The 24,832-nt window shown below is 38.5% G+C and overlaps 1 protein-coding gene across 9 annotated transcripts in view; it reads left to right on the plus strand.

The window, feature by feature from the left end:
- Positions 1-24,832, plus strand: part of ARID1B (AT-rich interaction domain 1B) — a 439,749-nt gene that overhangs the window by 238,616 nt on the left and 176,301 nt on the right. For 6 of the 9 annotated variants that reach the window (XM_027551921.1, XM_027551917.1, XM_027551923.1 and 3 more), the window contains exon 5: positions 24,073-24,114. The exons of the other annotated variants lie outside the window; for them this stretch is intronic. In XM_027551921.1, the coding sequence (XP_027407722.1) occupies positions 24,073-24,114 (42 nt within the window). The remainder of the gene's footprint in view (positions 1-24,072; positions 24,115-24,832) is intronic. 9 annotated transcript variants of the gene reach the window in all.

A 24,832-nucleotide genomic window follows, 5' to 3' on the forward strand; every position in this document is an offset into this window, starting at 1 on the left:
CTGCATCTTCATTGTCCTTAAGTCAGCAAAAATGCTCTCAGACTGATCAGAGCCTCTTGATATAGCTGTAAGAGACTTTCTCTAGGGACAGCATCTCACAGATGGAAACATGTTTCTAGTTTGGTTTAGGGAAGGGTCAGGAGAAATGGTTTCTTCATTTCTATCTCTCAGAAGATATTTGACTAATTTATATACTTGAGCACTTGGCTGTTGTTTTTACATTATTACAAACATTTTGATGTTAATCTTTATAGATCCTCCTTTAATGTTTTGTATTTTATTTCCATATCAGTAAAGGAATCGCTGATACACTTCATGCAGTGATGTCTTTAGTTTTTTAAAAAAGACATCCACCTCAGTATAAATTTAAACTATGTCATCCAGTTCCACATAGTTTTGTTATTTTTCCAAGATATCTATTCCTATCGAGTATGGCTGTTGACTGTTTGGATTGTGGCTAGTCTAAAATATATGCTGCAACTGTATATTATACATCAGGTTTTGAAGACAGCATACAAAAGGTCAACTATCTCATTTATTGTTATACTGAGTACACATTGAAATGGCAATATTTCAGGTTTATCGAGTGAGATAACATAGTATTAAATTACTTTCACCTTTTTTCTTAATGTGTCGCCATGAAAATTTTAAATTACATACGTGGTTGCAACATTTCTATTGGACAGTGTGACTCTAATCGACACCAAATACACTTCACTCCCCTGCACTCACCCAAATGAATTGCTCCTGCCTGTGGACTTGTTAGTGATTGATTGCTCTTGTTTCTGATGTCACTGCCCAATGTGGAAGCCTTTGGTAATCTAGCAACAATTCTGATGGTTTTTAAAACTACCTTTGTTGATTACAGAGAATTTTGCAAAGGGCAAATTGGGGAAATAATTTAAAGGTATTGAGCTACTGAAAAGTAATACTTGGAACCAGTAAAACCATCTATTGAGGACCACAGGAAGTTGTTTTTGTTTGTATGGCTGTAATTTCTATGAGAATAACTATTGGATTTTCTAAAACACGTTTTTTTACTTTTTTGTTCCAAAAGGGATTTAAAGTAGTCAATTTTATAATGTAAGTAATTGATTGACACTGTATTAGGAATCCAAGAGTAGTATTAGTTACTTTAGGAATTTCTCATGCTAGCCAAAATTCCAGTGAGATAAAAATTCATGGGACTTCACTGGCTGCCCAGTGCTTAAGACTTTGCCTTCCAGTGTATGGAGTGCAGGTCTGATCCCTGGTCAGGGAGTTGAGATCTGACATGCCTTGCAACCAAAAAACCAAAACATAAAACAGAAACAATATTGTAACAAATTCAATAAAGACTTTAAAAATGATCCCCATTAAAAAAAAAAAAAATGTGTTCCTCTAGGTGATTACTGCTTATCCCTCTTATGGTCTGTCTCCTGAGACCAGACCTCATTCACCTAGAAACAAAACCTGTTACAGAGGACAATCCGTAGGTGAAGAGGACACACGTTTAGGGATGTCTCACCTTCTCAGATTACGCTTTAAAACTGAAAGTAAACATAGCTCCAGCTCTGTCTGTTTGGTGCTGATGTCTGCAGGGTGAACATCTAAAGTGGAAACTGAGTTTATTACTAGGGAACAGAGTGTTCAAAATTAAGTTGTAAATTTTAAAAATGACCTCTTTTATGATGATACAGAAAACTGCCTACTTCCTGGACATACTTACCCTGCTACAGTTATTTAATGATTACCTGTCTGCGTATGAGAGAGAGAACCCTCAGGTCTCAACCTTACTCCTGTTTTACTAATCAGGATTTGTATCGTGAGCGGTATGAGAATGTCTGATTCCTAGCATTTATCTCTTTTTAAAAATTTTTTGCTTAATTTAGTACCTACTGTGTGTAGCACACCTTCTAGGGGTTTTATGGGTAGGAGGACATACATAAATACACCTTGCCTTCAGAGATCTAAGAGAAAAATATACATGTATGATTACATATAAAATCATATCAGTCCAACCCAGTACTGTACAAAGTGCAGTAATTTATTAGAATAGAAGGGGATTAAGAAGGTCATCTTGGAAGAAAACATGGAGATTTCAAAAGGGCAAAATTATAGGAAAAGTAAAGGGCTCTGTAGGAATACAGCCACCACCACCCGCCCCCCACCACCCAATACAGTAGGTTCAGCAAACAAGTCACTAAAGGAGTGAGTACAGGGAGATGAAACTGAATGGCAGATTAGAAACAGATTCCCAATGAGATTCCCCAGGGCTCTTACCCCAGGGTAAGAAGTTTGAACCTAATTCTCTTGATATTAGGAAAGATTTTTAGCAGAGTGACATGTTCAAATCTGTGTTTGCTGAAGACAATATAATGGGGTGCTGTGAAAGATGATGGGTGGGAAAAAGCCGTAAGTCAAGGAAGCCTGTTTCAGTATTTTAGGTTTTAAAGGGGAGATGCAGCACTCAGTTAAGACACAGGTAACAGGAATAGCAGCTAGGATGGATCTGAAAAATTCAGATGTGGGGAGTGATTGGATGATGAGCAAAGTTAACTTTTAGGCAGGTGCTATTTAATTCTCCTAACAACCATCCCGTCACTGTACTTTATACATGAGGAAGCTGAGGCAGAGATGCTGAGAAACATGCAAGCCAGTGCTTGGAGGAATTACAATCAGTCCCTGGTAGTCTTGCCTGAGCCCAAGCTCTCAATTTCTGTTTCTCCCTCCTATGTGGAGAAAAACAGTTCTGAGGTTCTAACATTCCTAGCCTCGTGGCTGTTGCTTCCATGAGCAGTGGGAGGACCTTGTCTTTTTCAGATGGATGCCCATAAAGGTTCTGTTTCAGGCTGCTCCGTTCTCTGATTCTGTATGCTTTTTTATATATAATAAGCTCAGTCATCCATTCCCATGAACTCAACTACCATCTAATTGCCCATGACTTCACATTCTTTAGTAAAGGTGCCCTGACCTGTACTTCTGCTGCCAGCTGGCTGGTTGTCTCCTCCTTGGGGTGTACCACAAGCATGTGAAAGTAAACAGCCCCAAACCAAACTCATTAGTTGCTCGTTAATGACATAACCTTACTATCATTTAGCCCAGCAAGTTGAAAACTGGGACGTCATCTTGACTACTGTCACACAGTAGTCATTATCTCATTAGAACTATCTGAAAATCTCATTAGGTCCCTTTAAGCACTTTTCCCCCCCTTCCTTTGTCTTCTAATGTGTGTGCATGGAAACAGAAATACATATATACATAAGTACCTACCTACCAACCAACAGACATAATTTGGATAACTGAAAAGAAACCGTAGACCAAAAAGTAGCTATGAGAGGGACAGAAGGAGGGAGAGACTAATTTCAGAAAGGAGGGAATAGTGCATGTGTAACTAAGGAAATGCCAGTGACTTATGGTTTCAAAAAACTTTAAGATTGAAAACTATTTCGTGCAAAGTATGTTTTAGGAAAATTATTGACATTCAGAAATAAATAGAATGAGTATAATTGTTTTGAACATTTCTTCTCTGATGAAGAATTTACTTAAAATGGATTTCATTACTTCTCTGAATTCTTGTATTTCATCTTTGTAGATAGCAGCATTTATGCTATTTATATGTTACTCTTTTACACTCTTATAAAAGTTCAATACTTCATAAGGGATATAACTTGAAGTTAAAAAATAAAAAGTTTGTGGGCAAATCTTTTGTGTTGGTAAAATGTTGTTATAATCATGTAATTGTAAATTGAGACCTAAAAAATAGATATGAAATCCAAAATAAATTTAATGAGCATCATCTTTTTTTATTACCCTAAACTTTAAAATTTGAATAAGGGCTTGTGTTTAATCTTACCTATATGCAACCATGAATGTTTTTCTGTTATTGTTCCTAGGTAGGGTTAAATGAGAAATGGTTTCATATAAACAACAATGAAACCTAATTTTAGCCATTTTTCTCACTCAAATTGAAATTCATAATCTTACACATTAATGATTTAAAATTCTAAAGTTTCCTCAAAACTAATCTTGTCTAATTTTTATTGTTTCCTCAAGCCATTGTTACCTCCCTCCACATAACTCTTGTTTGTAGCTCAGTAATTTTTTCCCATTAATGATATGTGAGTTTATGCTGTATATATTTTGTTTTAGTAATCTACTTGATTCCTTTGTTTTCTTCCAAAAAGAAATAATATGGCATTCTATGTTATAAATTATGTATAACCTTAATGAGTGACAGAATGCTGCTAATTTGTAGACTTTGGTAGTTAAATATACATTTGGAAAACTAAAACTTTAAACATTTGCTCTAAAAAACGTGTTACTGGTGATTTTTCAGATGCAGCGATGCTAGCAAGTGCTGAGCTGGACTCGCTTCCTGTGCGGCCCTCCCTAGTCCTTCTCGCTAGCGCTGGTCCTTCTCCGTGGCTCTCCCGGGCTCTGGCTCCAGGGTGCCTCCTGCTTCTCCTCTTTCCTTGCCTGTCAGCTTTGGCGTTAATCATTCATCACTCTAAGAGTTTATCTATTTTTATTCATTGCCAAAGTCTGGCTTTGGAGAGTATGGAATATTTGAAGGAGAGAGAACCTCTTTATAGCCATTAGCCCTGATAGGACTATTTTCGTTTTTCTATACATTAAAAACAACTCTGCGTTTGTTTTTTTTCGTTTTCATAACCAAGATATGTTGAGCAATTAATACACCCAGTGGTTCGATTTGGCACTCAGGACAATGTTTAGGAAGAAGGTACAAGGAAACCTGAAAGGGGTGGGGGCGGGGGACAGGAAAGATTTAAGCAAGTTCAGAAATCCCCTTCGTTCCGCGCGGAGCCCCAGGAATCCTGAGTGTATGCTCAGAGGTGCGGCGGCAGAGCCTCCACGGAGGAGCCTGGGGGAGCGGGCAGGGCAGCTGGGGCAAGGTTGTGCAACAAAGCTCCGGGAGGGAGCTCCCAGCAGGCCCCGCGCCCCGCCCACCGCTCCAGGTTTCCCGGCAGGCAGCCTCCGCCCCGCCCTCCCCGCCCACCCTCTCCTCCCCTCCCCTCCCCTCCCCTCCCCTCCCCGCGCCTCCTGGGAGCTCTGTGCTGGGGGGGCGGGGGCGGAGTGGGGAAGGGGGTGTCTTCCCGCTTGACTAGGCTGAGCCCCAGCCTCCGTGGCCATTTTCCCCGAGACTGGCAGGACCCTGGGTTCCTCCTCGGGAGCTTTCTGCGATCCGGAAAATTGGCAGTCTAGGCAGTAGGTGGCAAGTGCCTTGTCGAACGTGGTTCTGTAAAGTTTTGCTGACACAGCTTAACGTTTAAACGAAACACACCAGCTGGATTGGTGAAGGCAGAGAGCGTTTTTCCTGTGCCACTTCGGGCCCCAGTTCCACTCAGAATTGCTTCATTTGCCCCCTAACCTTCTCCTCCTCCACCAGTTTGGCTTGCCAAAAGCTGGGTGCTTTATAATTTTTTCCGTTTCCTTTGGTGCGTCTCTCTTTTCACCCCTCTTCCTCCTCCGCTCCATCACCACCCAACTTCTTGGGCTGGATAAGTTGCAACTCGTTTTGCATGATTAAAACTGAGTGCCTGATGGTGGAAAAGCACTGAAGGAGCTGAGGAAGGTCAGAGCCACTGCCCAGGCCTCTAAACACAGGGCGGGGCCGACACTCAACCCTCTTGACAAAAACAGGGCGGGGCGGCAGGCGAGGGGCGGTGTCAGAGCCCACAGCTGCCAAACATTGGGCGGGGCCGTGCCTGTGGACAGGGCGGGTGGAGCCTGAAGCCCAGGCCTATGAGAACTCAGCTGGACCGGCGGGTGAGGGGCGGGGTGGCCACCACCATTGGCTGCTTCAGGGCTGCCAGGAGTCAGGCTGACCTAGGCTAGGGCTGCTTAGACAGGCACTTGGTTTCCATTTGTGTCATAACTGCTGTTTGGAGCCAAGTACATGCTCATCCACCTTCCTTGGCAGGAAAACCAACTCCCAGCATTTTTTAAAAGCTGGGAGAAGGGTGAAGGAGGGATTGACTGGGGATTTGGGGTTAGTAGATGCAAACTGTTACATACAGAATGGGTAAACAATAGAATCGTACTGTAGAGCACAGGGAACTAGATTCAATATCCTGAGATGAACCATGATGGAAAAGAATATAAAAAATAATTATATATGTGTGTAACTGAGTCACTTTGCTGTACAGTAAAAATCAACAACATTGTAAATCATCTGTGCTTCAATTAAAATTTAAAAGCTGTGGAAGGTCTAAGCTTGTGAAGTTTTAGCTACTGCATGTTTTCCTGCTCATAATTAAGTGCTAGAGGCTTTTTGAAATACTCTTTCTGCTGTTTAGCCTTTCTCTTTCGTGAAGACTTAGATTAAATGTTCTCGTTGATCACCTTCTCTAGGAGTTTTAAGTAGAATGTTGCAATTTCGAGATCTTGGACATTTTCAAGTAAGCTAAATGTCATTATAGTTAAGACTATAGTAGGTTAATTAAAATATGCTTTTAATTCAACCAATAACAATCAACTATGGCCAGTTGGTTTTTTAATTTTTTTATTCTACACTATGGATATGTAATTTGTAAAGCTTGTTTACTCATTGATGCTGTTTACAATAAATAGTTTACTATTTGGTATGTTTGCTTTCTGTCATATGCAAGTCAGCTTAATCTTGGAATTCTGGAAATTTAATTTGATGATATAATGGGAATGTAGTTTTGAGTTAATTTATCACTATTGATGTAGAGGTGAAATCAAGGAAATGTGTCTTGAAGAATTTAAGAGAAATGGCCTTGAATAGTTCTGAATATTAACCTTCCATTTGCTTTTATGCCTTATACTGTTATGTTTATTGTGGCAGATGAATATGTATAATATTTTCCCTTGCATTGTGTATACAAATGAGATTTTGTAAAAACTACTAGAATCCTAGCAGGGATGTTTCTAACTTTGATCATAGTTGCCTCCATATGACATTTGCCAGTTCCCTTTTAAATTAAGATCAAATATTTTTCAAGTATTTTGTTAAAAGGAATGAGTAATATACTAGAGTATGCTATTGAACACCTCCTCACAGTATAGTGTTAAGCCTTTATTGGTGATCATCAGTAGGTCATGATAACAGCTCTTTTTAGATTTTGAGCTACAGTCTTGTGTAATAGTGGTTCTGGTAAATTAATTTTGAGTTGACAAGCTTTTTAACTCTCTGACTTTGTGGATATTGAATTAATGGACAGGCTTAATTTCTATATATCTCAAAAATGATATCCATAATTGCAAAAGACAACAAAATGAACCCTTTCATATAAGTTGATGGAATTTAAAAATGATATAACATGAATTGAATAAAAAACAATCTCGCTGCTTTCACATCCTCCCAGCAGCATATTCCATGGTTACATGAAAGTGAAAGTGTTGGGTTGCTCAGTCCTGTCTGATTCTTTGCAACCCCATGGACTGTATCTTCTGTCAATGGGATACTCCAGGAAAGAATACCAGAGTGGGTTGCTATTCCCTTCTCCAGGGGCTCTTCCTGCCCAGAGATCCAACCTGGGTCTACCATCTGAGCCATCAAGGAAGCCCCAAAAGAAAGGCAACCCTGGATGGATTACTCCCTAATCCCATCGGTAAAAATACATCTGAAATTGTAGGTACATCAAACTTTATTTAGAAGTCACCATTCTGTTGTTAATCATAAAGTCTTGGTTTCAAAAATCCTAACACAATTAAGTTGGAGAAGGCGATGGCACCTCACTCCAAAACTCTTGCCTGAAAATCCCATGGATGGAGGAGCCTGGAAGGCTGCAGTCCATGGGGTCGCTGAGGGTCGGACACGACTGAGTGACTTCACTTTCACTTTTCACTTTCATGCATTGAAGAAGGAACTGGCAGCCCACTCCAGTGTTCCTGTCTGGAGAATCCCAGGGACGGGGGAGCCTGGTGGGCTGCCATCTGTGGGGTTTCACAGAGTCGGACATGACTGAAGCGACTTAGCAGCAGCAGCAGCAACAACACAGTTAAGTATCAGCGCAAAAGACATACCTATTTGGATAATCATTTATGCCCACTCTCTCCAAGTTTGTTTCTGTTTGCTCTGAGCATTTGCCTGGTTTGTAGCAAACTATGAAATTATACTTTGCCTCTCTAGTATCCTAGTGTGAGTATTACTCCTCCAGGTTTTTCAAAGGGAGTCTTAAAGCAAATAATAGATTTAAGTGAGAATTCAAGCAAATGTCTGATTTGACTAATCTTGCATTTAGATTTTAGATCTAAGATATATATACACGCATGTGAACGTACACACACCTGCATGTACATATGTTTACAGGCCTTAGCTATCTCAGTTTATTTTTACTTTTGACTTTTACCCATTTCCCCATTTTACAGAATAAGTGAATTTGTATTAATTGGTAACAGCTCTCCATTTTTTTTTTTTTTGTAATAAAACATGGCATTGAGCTCACATATTGTATGAGTAAGTTTATCCACCTGTGCAGAGTTGTCACTGAGCTTGTGATCTTCTTTCTGGAAGAAATTTGTTTTATAGCATTTTACTTCAGCAGTACTAAAACCACTGCTCTGTGGAAACCTTGGCTCCATAGCCCTCTGTCATGAATATGATGATAATGCAGTTTAACTGTTTCAGCAATTGAAGTGGCTTTCGTCCCAAACACTGTTTGTATTCCTGTTAATAAAATCAAGATTTGAATCATGGTTTTTCCTCCTGTGCTCATGCTCCTTAATATCAGTTACTGGAATTTCCCATCTAGACCAGGGATTCTAACCTCGGTACCACTGGCATTTTCGGCCAGATAATTCACCGGTGTAAAAGGACAATCTTGTTCATTGCAGAACCATGAACTACCAGGAGCAGACCCCATCCTAACCCCCATTGTAATGACCAAAAATGCTGCTGCTGCTGCTGCTACTGCTAAGTCACTTCAGTCGTTTCCGACTCTGTGTGATCCCATAGACGGCAGCCCACCAGGCTCCACTGTCTCTGGAATTTCTCAAGGCAAGAACACTGGAGTGGGTTGCCATTTCCTTCTCCAATGCATGAAAGTGAAAAGTGAAAGTGAAGTCGCTCAGTCGTGTCCAACCGTCAGCGACCCCATGGACTGCAGCCTTCCAGGCTCCTCCGTCCATGGGATTTTCTAGGCAAGAGTACTGGAGTGGGGTGCCATTGCCTTCTCCGAAAAATGTTGCTAGACATTGTCAAATATCCCCAGACTTACTAAGAGGGAGCGGGGCAAATTTTTTCCTGGTTGCCAAGTAGCTATTTGTTTGTTTGACTGGTTAATTTTAAGTTTGGTTGTACATTTTTAATTTCAGAGACTTCGTTTTTGTTTAAAAAGCTGAAGACTTTGTATGAATAAAACTGAGCCTGGTTAATTTAACAGTGTTGAAAGGGCCTACCAAGAGTAATATTTCATACATTAAAAATCAAGCTTTTCACCCTTGAGACTGTATTTCAAACTTTTGAGTACTTTATAAGTAGAAAGTAGTTTCATGGTGTAATCTCAGTAACTCTGAATTTTCTCAACATATCTCCTAGAGTTACTGGAGCTGGATTACAATTTAAGCATTAACATGTGGCCCTTTAAGAGGTGTTTGGTTTTTTTTAAGATTTTAATTTTAGAAACTGAATTTAGAATTTCTGAGCTATAGGTACTGTTACGAAGAGGTTAAGTGTTATACTTCACATCTGAAGATTGTATACCATTCTTATCTGAACTTGTACATAATACTTTAACTTCAGTGTTGGCTGTACTTTTGATTTTAAGTTGATTTGCTGGTTGTCATGTTGAGATTCAAACTTATATGCAGTTGTATTAAATATCAAAAATTTTCATTAGAAACACAATCCCGTTTTTGTTTTAAAAAACTAACCTAAAGTTATTTCTGCCTGACCAGAACATTTCAAAAACCTCAAATTTCCCCTACCACAAGAAGAATCTAGCTAACTCCAAATCATGCAAAAATCTGTAGAAATTATCACCTGAAAATTTCAGTCCTATGATCTGGAACACTTTATCAAAAAAAAAAAAAAAAAAGATACACTCTACAATGAAAATCACAGGTGTTTTGAGGATGGCTTTCTGGAATATTATTTTAGTTCTTATCTGCATATTTGGAAATGGTAACATTTTCTGAGTACCATTAACTACTATGATGATATGTGATGAATAGTACTCTAGTAAAACCTTAGAACATTTTTAATGGAAGTTTTCCATCACCCCAGAGTTCCACTGTGCTCCTCCGGGGTCACCTGGCTCCTGGCAATCACTGATCTGTTTGCTTTCTTGAAAGTTTTGCCTTCTCCAGAATGTCGTAGAAATGGAAGCTTATAGTAGGCAGCCTTTTGAGTCTGGCTTTAGCTTCTTTTACGTATTAGTACAATACATTTGTGATGCATCCGTCTTGTTGCTTATATCAGTAATCAGTTCCTTTTTTATTGGTGAGTAGTTTTCCATTGTATGGATATAGTCTGAAATTTCGTTTATCCATGCACTAGTTGATAGACATTTGGATTGTTTGCAGCTTTTGACAGTTTTGAGTAAAGCTTCTCTAAATATTCTCATACAGGTCTTCAGGGGAACATGTTTTCACCTCTCTTAAGTAAATGCATAGAAGTGGGATTTCTGAATCATGTTGTAAGACTACCTTATTATTTTGCTGCAGTAGATTACTTTTCAAAAATCAGTTCTCATGGTTGAATCCCATGATTTTAAAGAAATTGCTCATGTTTTCTTTTGCCATATGATACTACTGTTTATGGTAGAACCAGAGGATTCCTCCTTGATAATTTATTCTTTCCTGGTGTGGCAGTGGTAAAGAATCCACCTGCCAATGCAGGATACATGAGTTCAATCCCTGGGTCAGGAAGATCCCCTGGAGAAGGAAATGGCCAATCCACTCCTGTATTGTGCTTGGAAAATCCCGTAGACAGAGAAGCCTGACAGGCTGTAGTCCATGGGATCTTGGGAGAGTCGGACACAACTTAGTGACTAAAACAAGAAACAACAAATTTATTCTTCCAGAGAGTAGTCTAATCATATGCCACCAGTATTTTAGAAAGTGACTTTATTATTTATATCAAGATGTGTCCCGACATGAAGTAGCGATGAGTGTCACTAACAAGTGTGGTATCTTCCTTCTCCTCTGGGTCAGTCTGTTTCTAAGCTGTGTCTTTTCATGTTTCTGTTGGTTGTTTCCAGTCTAACCTGAGCCTGTGTCCTCAGGCATTCAGCTCTTCAATAAGCAGATGAGGGTTTGTAATTATCTTCTCCCTGACATTTTTCTGCACTGAAATGCCCATGTCTTGAATTACCAACATTTTTTTAAGATTAGAGATTCTTTAGAGACAAGGCCTCTATGGCCCTTTATTATAGAAGATTAATATTGAATAGTTTTGAACTCAAAAAGGCATGAAAGTAAACTTGGTAGCAAAGCTTTTTCACACAACTAATACCTGTCTTTGAAGACTTCCTCTTTTTCTTGTGCAGTGTTTTTCTAGACAATATTCTTGTTTCGGGGAGAGAAAGACTGGGCAGACAGGAATAGTGGTATGCTGTTAGTTGCTTGCCTTGAAAACTTCAACTCTTCCCCTCACCACCCCCTCAATTTGCCTCTGTCAGAACTTCCTGTACTAACCTCAGTTTCCTTCACATACTTCTACTCTTTGCTTAAATTTTTTTTTTTTTTTTTTTTTTTTACTATTGTTACCCTTTGCACATTAGAATATCTTAAGCAGTTTATGTGAGAGAACAGTTGAGGTGACATGATTGGTGTGGACAAATTCGTCTTGGACTAATAGCACTTTAGATAATGATGAAAAGAATTAAAAAGTGATGTCTTTTCTAAAGATGTCTTAGTTGTGCAGTTACTAGTTTTACCGAATTAAGTAGGTAGATTCTTTAAAGTAAGTCCCATCTAAACAAGACTTAGTTTTAAGGTAAAAGTTAAGGCTTGTGTCTCAATTTAAGTATACTGAACCTTACATTCTCTTCTTTCTCTTTGGTTGAATTATCTTTCTGTTCCAATTTGATAATCAAGATAGTCTTAAACAGTTTATATTTTGAAAGACCTTGAAGATACACTTAAAGCTCAACATTCAGAAAATGAAGATCATGGCATCCGGTCCCATCACTTCATGGGAAATAGATGGGGAAACAGTGTCAGACTTTATTTTTCTGGGCTCCAAAATCACTGCACATGGTGACTGCAGCCATGAAATTAAAAGACGCTTACTCCTTGGAAGGAAAGTTATGACCAACCTAGATAGCATATTCAAAAGCAGAGACATTACTTTGCCAACAAAGGTCCGTCTAGTCAAGGCTATGGTTTTTCCTGTGGTCATGTATGGATGTGAGATTTGGACTGTGAAGAAGGCTGAGCACTGAAGAATTGATGCTTTTGAACTGTGGTGTTGGAGAAGACTCTTGAGAGTCCCTTGGTCTGCAAGGAGATCCAACCAGTCCATTCTGAAGGAGATCAGCCCTGGGATTTCTTTGGAAGGAATGATGCTAAAGCTGAAACTCCAGTACTTTGGCCACTTCATGCGAAGAGTTGACTCATTGGAAAAGACTCTGATGCTGGGAGGGATTGGGGGCAAGAGGAGAAGGGGACGACAGAGGATGAGATGGCTGGATGGCATCACTGACTCGATGGACGTGAGTCTGAGTGAACTCCGGGAGTTGGTGATGGACAGGGAGGCCTGGCGTGCTGCGATTCATGGGGTCGCAAAGAGTTGGACATGACTGAGCGACTGATCTGATCTGAAAGATACACTGTGATAGAAGTCTGATTGTAATCACTATTCCAATATTTTTTAGACCAGTCTACTTTTTAGAAGTATTTTAGGGTAAATAGATGTTTTTTCATATTTAATTTTTTGCACATGCAGATCCTGGTGACGGAGTGAGGGGGCTAGGAACATGCAGACAGGAAAGAGGGCAGCAGAAAAAGAAGCTGGTGGCTGGCAGTCAAATTAATAATGTACAAGCAGCCCTATGGAAGCAGTGATAAAAGTTTAATTTGTTGACCTTCAAATATTTTTGTTTTGAAAATACCTTTCCATTCTCATCTAATCAGTTAAAATCATCTTTGTTGCATCTGCTACCCCAGGCAGAGTGGTTAATTTTTACAAATGCTTTATTTGTGGGTCTCTGCAGCCTATGTGTCTATAGCACCTCTTTTGAATAATAATTGTATAACAGTTTTCAACTTTCTTTTCTGATTTTGATCTTAATGGTGGGCAGGACTGGAAGAGAGGGTTAAGTATGGTCAAACAGTACTTTTGCTAAATTTTTAACTTTTATTTTAGTAGATTTATTCAGTCATTTTTTAAAAATTAATTTTCCTCTTTATGAAATTAAAATGAAGAAAAGAGTTTATATTTGTGGCTTATGTTTTTAGTGCATTTAAATTTCTCAGACTGTAGTAAATTTGATAAACTTTTTATATCAGTTATGTATGAATGAGTAGATACTTATTTAAACAGGGAAGTATTGCTTAAAACTGCATTGAATTATAACAATTCAAAAAGAATATGACACAATGTAAGATAAGATAATAGTATTTAAATTGTTATAAAGTCTAGAAAAACTAACACCTGAACTGCCTGGATACCTGAACTGCTTTTGTATTTTTCTTCATCACATCTCCTAGAACTTAAGGACAATTGTGTAGAAAATCTTATTTAAAAAAGATAAGATGTGAACTTGAAGAATATAGGAAAAGCAATCAGAAAGAAGTGATAATGTGGTGAATAATTAGTGTTTTACTGTAGATAGATTTTCTACATTAATAAAATACACTTTGCAAAAAGATCTAAAGTAAATATTAAAGCATTGCTTTTATTGAAAGTATGACCTGTTTCAGAAGTTTTGTTTACAAATTTACATTATTTATGTACACTTATTGCATTAGAAAAAGCCAAAGGAAATCGTGAATATATATATATATATATATGTCTATTCTTTTATAATTCCATAGTCCATATTTCTTGATAAACACTGAGTGTAAAAATGATTAACTGTTATATCATGTGATTTCTACTGGGATAGCCCCAGATCTACAAATCTGTCTGTCCTGTAACTGGTAGAGTTACACTTGGGCACCTATTGTACTCTTTGATCTCAAGGAGACCCCCTATGGAGTAAGCACGGTCTTGGGACCATTTAAACCTTATTCTTCTATAGAATGCATCTCCATCAGTATCCTTCAAGTGATGACGTGCCACATGAGGTCGGGCATTCCTACCATATGCTGTGCTGTGGTCAACCCACTTAAGTACAGAGCTCAAATTTTACCAAAACTTATTTAAAAATTAAATTTGAAAAGATTATAAACTGTGTTCTTTATGAAATATTTACTATAGTCATTTCTCAGTATAATTCTAAAAGAATGATTACATTTTAATTCAAGAATAGGGATAAAATATCTCTTTGAGCAGTGTTCTTACTTTATTGCCATCAATTTTAAAATTTAATCCTTTTAAAGGAAATTAAAATTTACTCTTGACCAGAGAGACAAAGCTTCCCTGAGAGCTCAGTTGGCAGAAATCCGCTTGCAATGCAGGATTCCCCAGTTCAGTTGCTGGGCCAGGAAGATCATCTGGAAAAGGAATAGGCTACCCACTCCAGTATTCTTGGGCTTCCCTTATGGCTCAGCTGGTAAAGGATCCGCTTGCAGTGTGGAAGATGTGAGTTCGATCCCTGGGTTGGGAAGATTCCCTTGGAGAAGGGAAAGACTACCCACTCTAAGTATTCTGGCCTGAAGAATTCCATGAACTGTATAATCCATGGGGTCACAGAGAGTCAGACACGGCTAAGCGATTTTCACTGTCCCTTCACATTCAGAGAGATAAATACATCAAATGCTTACATACCATCATTATATTTAGTAAAACTGGATTTTGACTTTTTAATAACACTAGTGTGTCATGTAAGTATGTATATTGTCACCTAGATGGAACATAGACTTTAACTTCTGTATTTATATAAGGTGGAGGATGTTTTCAGTCTTGATAGATCTTACACTTGTGACATGGAGCTATATCAAATTGTGGTATATAAACATGTATTCATATTTTCATTGTGTTACAGTCCTCAATACATTCATTCATACCTACTTATTTGCTCAACAATTTCAGGGGCTTCTTCTCCATGTCATATGCTTTTTTCTGGATAAAAAACTTACAACAGTGAATGACATGTGCAAAGTCCTTACTCTTGTGAAGTTTACATTCAGCAAAGGGATAAACAAGGAAATTTCAGGTGGTGACACTAAAGAGGGAGAAGAGCTCTTTCAGAAGAGAACCTTTAAACTAAGGTGTGAGGATTTGAAGGAACCAGTGATAGATCTGATAGCACAGCGTTCCAGGAGGCGGGAACAGCAAACGCACAGGCTCTGAGGTAAGAGAGGGCGATTTTGAAGAACAGAAAGGAAGCCAGCTTAGGTGGAACAATGTGTGCGGAGGAGAGTGTCAGGACTGGGGATCAGAGAGGCAGGCAGGAGCCACTCTGTTGAGCTTCTTGTGGACTGAGCGTTTTATGGTCTTGAGAGGTTTCAAATAGAGAGTGGAGGTGGAGGAGGGACTTGCCTGTGTAGACACTGTAAGCACTTTCAGAACTGCCTGTTGTATTTAATGTTCTAGCCTGGAGCTCAACCCGTAGGTATATGACACCTGAGAGCCTTAGTTAATTGTGCTATGGAACAGACCAACCGGTAGCTTAGTGCTCAGAGCGACCAACTCTTCTTTAGCTCTTGATTCTTCAGTTTGCCAGTCTGGCCTGGGTAGTTCTTCTGGTTTCTGCTGGTCTCATTCTCCTCTCTTCTGTTAGCTATACTGATCTGCTAAATGGCTCTCTCTATACTGGTCTGCTAAATGGCTCTCTCTGCTTCTTGAAGTTGACTGGCTCATGGCTAGGGTGACGTGGTAACAGAACCATATGTCTCTTATCCGCCGACTAACTAGCATGCGCTGGTTGACTTCCAAGAGGCTGGCTAAAAGTAGGCATTGCCTCTTGAATGTTAGACTTGGAAGTGGTACACTTTGCTTTCTGTTGCTGTATTCTGTTGATCCAGGCAAATCACATATCCAGCCCAGACTAAAGGATTTGAGAAATTGACTCCACCTGCATAGTGATGGCTATTTTTGCATCCTCTTCTGTATTCAAGGTCTGTTTTCTCTGAGCCATATCATGAGTTTGTGACCGTTTTGAGAATCTCAAGTGAAGGTATCCTCACCCAGTCAGAGAACATAGCTAGAAAGGGGAGTGTGACCACATGTTCACAACCTTTGTTTTAAACTTAGCCTGGATATGAAGATACAGCTAACATTCTAGTATAGAAGACACTGTGAACATAACACTTGAAGTGAAAAGTATAATTATAACATATCTGTCATTTGCCTTCAAATTGTAGTGCACTGTATTAAGTAGAACAGAAATGATTTTTGGTTACAAATGAAATTTACCATTGTTATTAATACTTATTGGTTTCCTATATAGGTATAAGTTTTTAGCTAATTTTAAATGCATTCAGAGAATGGTTGTTCTACTAAGAGCACTTAACAGTAGAAGGCCTCATTGTGAGTTCTATTACCAGCTAACCAAACACCTAGCAGTTTCTGCAAGCTGTGTCCTTGGGCTGTCATGTGGCCTGTACATGCTAATAAGGAGAATGAAGAGAATAATAAGAGAAGAATGCTACCAGGGTTTTACATGTCTTAAGTGTTCATTTTTTAAATAGACTACAAAAAAGTAATTAATAATGATAATAGTGGTAGTAATAGTAACTGTATTTAAAAAGGCAAAATAAATTCTTTGCTTGCTAAAATTAAACCTTTGCCACCCAGTGTGAGCTGTCTGTGTGCTTATGTGAGAGGGAGAAGAAGAGACGTGGGGGACAGAGGGCTCTTCCTATAGTCTAAATTGTCATAAATCCTGCAGCAAATTTGGAGATGAATTTGTTTATTAATGTCTGCTTCTCCTTCTTTTGGGTAAAACTGTGTATAATTGTTCTAGTTGGTATATTGGTCTTTTTGGATAAACCAAAGGAGACATAGCACTCTTTAGTATTTTTACCCCTTAAACATCAATCGAGGCAAAAATTATTTTTTTAAAGCATCTGAATTCTTAGTAATTTACCTGTGGACAAATATTGTAATTGCAGATTGCATCAGATTCATCTCCTCCTCTCACTTCCACCTGCCTTTGGGTTGAATGAGCCATGGATAATTTTATTTTTCTCATCCCTACCTGGAATTATGTTAATGTAAATGGCAACCCACTCCAGTATTCTTGCCTGGAAAATTCCATGGACAGAGAAGCCTGGTAGGCTACAGTCCATGGGGTCGGAAAGAGTCGGACATGACTGAGCGACTTCACTTTCATTTTCATGGTAAAGCTATGGTATATATGATCACTGGAGAAAATAATGGATTATTCTGCATCACAGTTATTTAAAGGAAAATTAAAGCTGAGTCATCTCTTCCCCTTGTTATTTCAAAATAAATTACAGATAGATTAAATATTTAAATGTAAAAAATATAAAGTGGAATGTATTAAAAGAAAGCATGAAGAAATATTATAAAGTCTGGACTAAGCAGGATATTTCCCAGCATGGCACATATTCTAGAAGGCATGGAGGGAACAAATGAATAGATTTAAATATTTATAATGTCAAGTTTCTGTTTTTAATCCTACTTTTAAATTTTAATATGTTAAAAGCATTTATAAACTATTTCTTGAAAGCTGAGTTATTCATGATTATGTAACAAATATATCATATTATTTATGTTAATGTAAATGGCAACCCACTCCAGTATTCTTGCCTGGAAAATTCCATGGACAGAGAAGCCTGGTAGGCTACAGTCCATGGGGTTGAAAAGAGTCGGACATGACTGAGCAACTTCACTTTCACTTTCATGGTAAATTATGTAACATAGATCATATGAATATATTATACTTCATATATATTATTCGTTAACCGTTCCCTATGTTTGTGCTTTTTTCTAATTTGTCATTATTTTAAATAAAGATGTACTATACATACTTAATTCGAGAAGGAAATGGCAACCCACTCCAGTGTTCTTGCCTGGAGAATTCCAGGGACAGGGGAGCCTGGTGGGCTGCCGTCTATGGGGTCGCACAGAGTTGGACACGACTGAAGCGACGCAGCATACATACTTAATATATAAACACTTGATCATAAGTCAGATCACAAAGATTTCTCTAGCAAATGGATTGCTAGGTAAATGGGTGTGAATATGTTTGAGGCGTTTGATATATAATGGAAAACTGTATTCTGGGAAGGCTAGTCTTATTTACATACCCAATCACAGGTATTGGGGCTTCCCGCTGGCTCTGCGGTAAAGAATCTGGCTACAATGCAGAAGACGTTGGTTCAATCCCTGGGTTGGGAAGATCCCCTAGAGAAACCCACTCCAGTATTCCTGCCTGGAGAATCCCCATGGACAGAGGAGCCTGGCGAGCTACAGTCCGTAGAATCGCTAAGAGTTGGACACGACTGGAGCAGCTGAGCACGAAAACACACACACACACACACACAGATGTTGAGGGTTCTAGTTGTACACACAGGCATTGAATAAGACTTTTACTTACATTTCTATGGTTATTACTGACATTGAATAATTTATTGAATGCTTTTTAATGTTATCATTTGCATATTTTATTAACTAATTCCTTTAAATTGAATAAGAAAAACACATGTATTGGTGGAAAAAATTTCTTATTATATTGTGAGACAATATACAATGAAAAAAGGTCTCTTTCTTGAGGCAGTCACTAAAGTGTTTCTTGCATATCTTTTCAAAATAGTCTATCAGTCATATAGCTGAATCTCACTTTATTTTTAACACAGATATTAGAGTGTACACTGTTCTGATTCTTTTCACTTCATATGACATCATGGAAAATTTTCATTATCTACACAGATAGATTCATCTCCTTTTAACAGCAGTATAATATTCTAGGCTTAGCTGCATGCTGCAGCTGCTGCTGCCGCCGCCGCCGCCACCGCCGCCGCCGCCTCCAAGTTGCTTTAGTCGTGTCTGACTCTGTGTAACCCCAGAGACAGCAGCCCACCAGGCTCCCCTGTCCCTGGGATTCTCCAGGCAAGAACACTGGAGTAGGTTGCCATTTCCTTCTCTGATGCATGAAAGTGAAAAGTGAAAGTGAAGTCCGCTCAGTCGTGTCCGACTCTTCGCGACCCCATGGACTGCAGCCTACCAGGCTCCTCCGTCCATGGGATTTTCCAGGCAAGAGTACTGGAGTGGGTTGCCATTGCCTTTTCTGAGGCTTAGCTGCATGAGAAGTTATTAAATCCCCTTATTGGTAAACATTTTGTGGATGGTTGTATTCAGCTTTTTCCTGTTACAGATAACTTTGGTAAGCAACTTTGTATATCTTTGTTTTTATGCTTGGATATCCTGGAATTGTTGGGCTAACACCTAATCACATGCATACACATTTTGGTGGATGTTGCTGCTGCTGCTGCTGCTAAGTCGCTTCAGTTGTGTCCGACTCTGTGCGACTGAGCTTTATTTCAGTATATGTTCTTGTCAGTACAAGGCCATGATCTGAGTGATTTCTCACATCATTGTCAATATTATTAACATCTTAGTTTTTAATCTTTGGTAATCTGTGGTGAGAAAATAAAATAATGTAAGTTTTAATTTGCATTCCATTAATTGTGAGTAAGAATCTGTGTGTGACCATAAATCATCATCATTTGTTCCCTTTCTTTTTGTGATAGTGTGATCCTGATTTTAAAATATTTTCTTTTTCTTATAAAACAGAACATAGTTTTGGGCAGTTTTATTTTTTTACATATATATGTATCTATTCTTTTTCAAATTCTTTTCCCATTTAGGTTATTACAGAATACTGTGCAGACTTCCTTGTGCTGTATAGTAGGTCCTTGTTGGTTATCAGTCTTAAATATAGTGATGTATACGTGAAAATGCTGCTAGATATTTGTTTTTTTCTGCTTTAGAGGTGTAGAAAGGGCTTTGAAAGTGATTAAGAAGGGGTAAGGTACAACCACTGCTACTTCCAAATTCATGAATTCACATTTTCCCTATTTTCGTAATAGAATGATTGGAAATTAAAATGTTTTATTTTAATTTTGGCAGAGGGAGGGCTTGTTAGAGTAATTGGAAGAGAGAAAAGCCAATTGAAGGCTTTTTGCTTGATTAGAATGAAAGAACTATGAATGGTGTAGCTGCTTCTGAACTTTGCAGATTGAATTTCCACAGTGATTTTAGGAATTCTCTACAAATGGAATCCTTTTAGGCACTCATGTTATAAAGTGTTGATTATAGCATCATCTGAAAGAAGCACAATTTAATGGAAAGGGCCTCATCCTGTACTTAGGAAGTCTCTGCTTTGTTAGCCCACATGTGCGTGCTCAGTCACTTCAGTTGTGTCCAACTCTTTGTGATCCAATGGACTGTAGTCCGCCAGGCTCCTCCATCCATGAGATTCTCTAGGCAAGAATACTGGAGTAGGTTGCCATTTCCTTCTCCAGGGGATCTTCCAGACCCAGGGATGGAACCCGCCTCTTGTACGTCGCAGGTTCTTTACCATCTGAGCCACGTAGTATGCCCACACAGATCCCTTCATACCTTATACCTCAAGACCCCTTGAGAAGTTCTCTCTCCCAGTGTTGTCACGTATGCTTCTCATTACGGTATTGAGTTATCTTTGCACTTGTTATAGCATCTGTATGGAGAAGGAGAACATTGGGTATCACATCTTAATTTTAATTTAGATAAACCTGTGACCTTTTTCTTGATGATTTTATAATACTGCCAGTACTTTGGCCACCTCATGCGAAGAGTTGGCTCATTGGAAAAGACTGATGCTGGGAGGGACTGGGGGCAAGAGGAGAAGGGGACGACAGAGGATGAGATGGCTAGATGGCATCACTGACTCGATGGACGTGAGTCTCAGTGAACTCTGGGAGTTGGTGATGGACAGGGAGGCCTGGGGTGCTGCGGTTCATGGGGTCGCAAAGAGTTGGACACGACTGAGCGACTGATCTGATCTGATCTGAAGTGAAAGTCACTCAGTTGTGTCTGACTTTTTGCGACCCCATGGGAATTCCCCAGGTCAGAATACTGGAGTGGGTAACCTTTAACTTCTCCAGGGGAACCTTCCCAACCCAAGAATCGAACCCAGGTCTCGCGCATTGCAGGCGGATTCTGAACCAGCTGAGCCACAAGTCTCCCTAAACTGAAGATTAAAGAGAAAAATGACACCATGAGCGATCTCGTCTAGTCATTTCTGAATTTGAATTTATTTTTAAAGTGAATATTTAAATGGATTTCATCCAGGTAATAATATCTTAGTGAAACTCGCTTTTTATCTCATACAGTAGTGAGTACCTGCCTAACATCCAATAAATATCCAGAAAGTCTATGTTAATGAGTAAGGTAAATGCAGACAGTCAGCACTCTATCCTCCCACTACATTCTTAAGTCTTTACACTGAGAATGTACTGATTTTTTCAGTTTTACATTCTTATTTTAACTTAAAATTGAGACTACTTTATAGCCAATATAAATTTGCTGATGATGGTTGTATAATAACTTAACTCCCATCATACAAGCACAAATCTACTTCTGGCTTTGTATAGGAATTATAGGTGTTAGGCTTGTGCAATAGAAAATACTTACCTTATTTTTGTTTTTACAAGATTGAAATTTATTATAAAAGAACCAGAAAGCTTAGCTGATTTCTGTTGAGAGTGAAATTGAATTACTACCACCTGAAAATCATGTGTGAAGGCTGAAATACTCCCTTACTCCCACTAGAGGGGGATTCCTTCCAACTTAGGTAAAAAATACTCTTAGAAACAGCATGAAAACCTTTGGTTTATTATTATTAAATTAAATCTATTTAAATTTAATCTTTCTTTTTTATTAAATTAAAATTAATCTCGTGTTTTAAAAATCAGCTGTTTTTTATAGGTATTACAATTGAAATCTTATAGACACAGATAATATAAAGGATACTGAACTAAAGTGCATATGTATTTAAACCATAGTGCTTTTGAACAAACCATAAATTTTTAAAATTTGCTTTAATTAAACTAGTTCATACTTAGGAATTTCAGAACATCATGTTGAGGCCACCTGACTAGGGTAGAGGATGAGGCTGACTTTTGAGATCCACTTCCTTACACCAATCCCCAAGGTCTCTTATCTACTGACAAAGCTTCTTGGAGAGTTCCTAAATTTCTGCTTGAAAGCTTTGGTTTGCTGTCATCTCAGGTTGTCAAATATATTAAAGCCATATCTTTATACAAATTTCTATTTGCTATAGAATTTTCTCTCTTAAGCAAATGCAGAACTCACTCTGGATATGGTTTTTGCAGATTTAAACATATATGTTTTTTAAAAACAATTCTATTCATATTAAAATATCAAATCAAGAGTGAGTGTACCTAACACTGAGGTATTCACATATAAAGTATGTATATAATTCAAGAGTAAATGTCATATTATGTAGCTAAGTACCTAAGACTTGGTGAATTTGTTGCTTGTGCTTTCCTTTAACTAAAGTCTCCAAATGTTGATTAGAAGCTTTAATGTAAAAATGTTTGGGGTTAGTAACCTAGTGTTGTGAAAGGCCCAACTTAGGAAATTGAAACATATGTAAATTGCAAATAACTGAACCCCCCCCCCCCTTTTTGTTTTCTTAAAGTCTAAAATAAGATCTAGTCTCTAAGTCTGACAGTTAGCTTTGGAAAGTTAAGTGTAAACAGACATGCTGTCAGTGACTCTCATAATGATTTCATGCTGTACGTATCCAATATTCAGTCTTTATCCTAAAATCACATTTGGTATCAGCAACATACTTTTTTCATCGAAACTAGGCTGCTTGTCTTCTCAGTGCCAGTCATGCATTTCTCCTGCTTTGCACCCCAGTCTCTGTCAGACACCAGGTTGTGGTGAGCCTCACATTCAGTGAACCAAGTGGAGGGAGCAGTTTGTTTCTTCATTTCTTTTTTTGACACTTTACTTTCATGCTGGATGACAGTCTTATTGAAATGATCTTATTTTTCCTCCCCCTAGCTAATTTTTTTTTTTAATTGCAAGATACATTGGATGGCCTTTATGTCTTCTACTTAAGTGCCTACTACAAATGCCTAATTTTAAGATGTTTAAAACTAACCGTGGCTGATTCATGTTGATGTATGGCAGAAACCAGCACAATACTGTAAAACAATTATCCTCCAGTTAAAAATAAATAAAAGAAAATAATAAACAGTGAAGTCAGGCTAGTCTGATATTATTGCCCCACCCCCACTGTCTTCCCTGGACACTTAAGAAAATACTCTTCTTTGTTCTATTGCTTTCTTTTCTTGCCCTTTTCCACCATATACTGGCATTTTAATCATCAAATACTTTATAGACCAGACTGAATAATTATGTTTAAAAAACTGTAATTATCAATACACATCTTATTTTAGACGCAGCTCTTAAAATTCATGTTAATGAGCTCTGTCTTCTAGTGTGTGAGACTGATAAGCAGTTTTGAAGTTTTGCCATCATTTCACAACTTGTTGCTTAGACTCTGGCCTGCTTTTTCCTGAGTGTTGCTTTCAGGAACTCTCGCTCTGCAGCATTCCCGAGATTCAGGACTACCCACTCTGATGTGAGCGAGACAAGAAATGACTAGCAGCTTCAAAGCATAATGGAATTGCTTTACAGAGCATAACTTTCCCATCACTGTCTGTGAACGATCAAAAAGTATATGCAACATCTTGTGATTTAAGTAAGAAGGACGATTTCTCCTACCTCCGAGATCATTTTGAAGAACTTATACCACCACTTCAATATGGTGGCAAATATATTAATTTGATAGGTGCTCAGCCTATTGTAAAACTGGAACCCAGGGCAGTGACCTGGATTTATACCCTAGTCTTGAAGAGACTCACAGATCTCGCTCTCTTGACACCTGATGTAAATCAAATACCAGCTTTCTCAAAACTTAGTTCCAGGCCATGCCTGTGCTCTGGTGTCTGTGGCTAGACTCAAAGAAGGTGTTTGATAGTGCCTAAATTATTTTTTCCTTATGATTTCAGGTTGAAGTCTTGACCTCGGAGGATACTGCCTTTGGACTCAAGGTGTGTAGTCTGATATAGCTTATTGTATAGGTTTCATCAGCTCCCCTAAGGGATTGGAAGGCTCAACAGAGAGGACTTCTTTTTTTAATCAAATGGTGAGGTCCTAAAATCTTCCCGAAGTTTAAGATTTCTTTTTTATTGGGATTAAGATTAGATTATGGCAGTGTCTCCTTTTTCTTCTTTCTTTGTTGTAGAGAATATGAGAAGTAGTACAGGGAGCTTAAAGTTTTATTTAGTAACAATTGACTTTTAAATTTGAATTAGCCCTGGAATAGAATTTACTGAAATTCCCTCCAGTTTGGGGGCTGTGAAATTCAACCACTGAATGGTATCAGAATGCTGCGTTTGGTTCATAACTCTAGCTTCATTCATTCATTATCCCTACTATTTATTGAGCCCTTATGTTCCAATCATAACTAAATTAAATCTCAGCTCCTGCCCTTGAGTTGCTCATAGTTACTTTGTAGGTTTTGACCTGTAAACAGATAAATTATCCTGTGGGCGATTGTCCCCATGCTAGAATTACACCAAGGATTGTGGGAGTGCGGTGAGCTGAGCAGGAAGACATTTTGGGAGGTTTATCTCTGGGCAGAGCTTGAGGGCTTGGATTTTTAGGCAAGAGAGGACGGGAAAAAGGAGAGCTGTTTTCAGGTCAGAGGAGGACTGTGAAAAAAAATCAGAGGGAACTAAAAGTAGTTAAGTTCCGCCCCTGTGACAA

Source organism: Bos indicus x Bos taurus, chromosome 9 (assembly GCF_003369695.1).
Source record: "Bos indicus x Bos taurus breed Angus x Brahman F1 hybrid chromosome 9, Bos_hybrid_MaternalHap_v2.0, whole genome shotgun sequence".
Taxonomy (NCBI): Eukaryota; Metazoa; Chordata; class Mammalia; order Artiodactyla; family Bovidae; genus Bos; species Bos indicus x Bos taurus.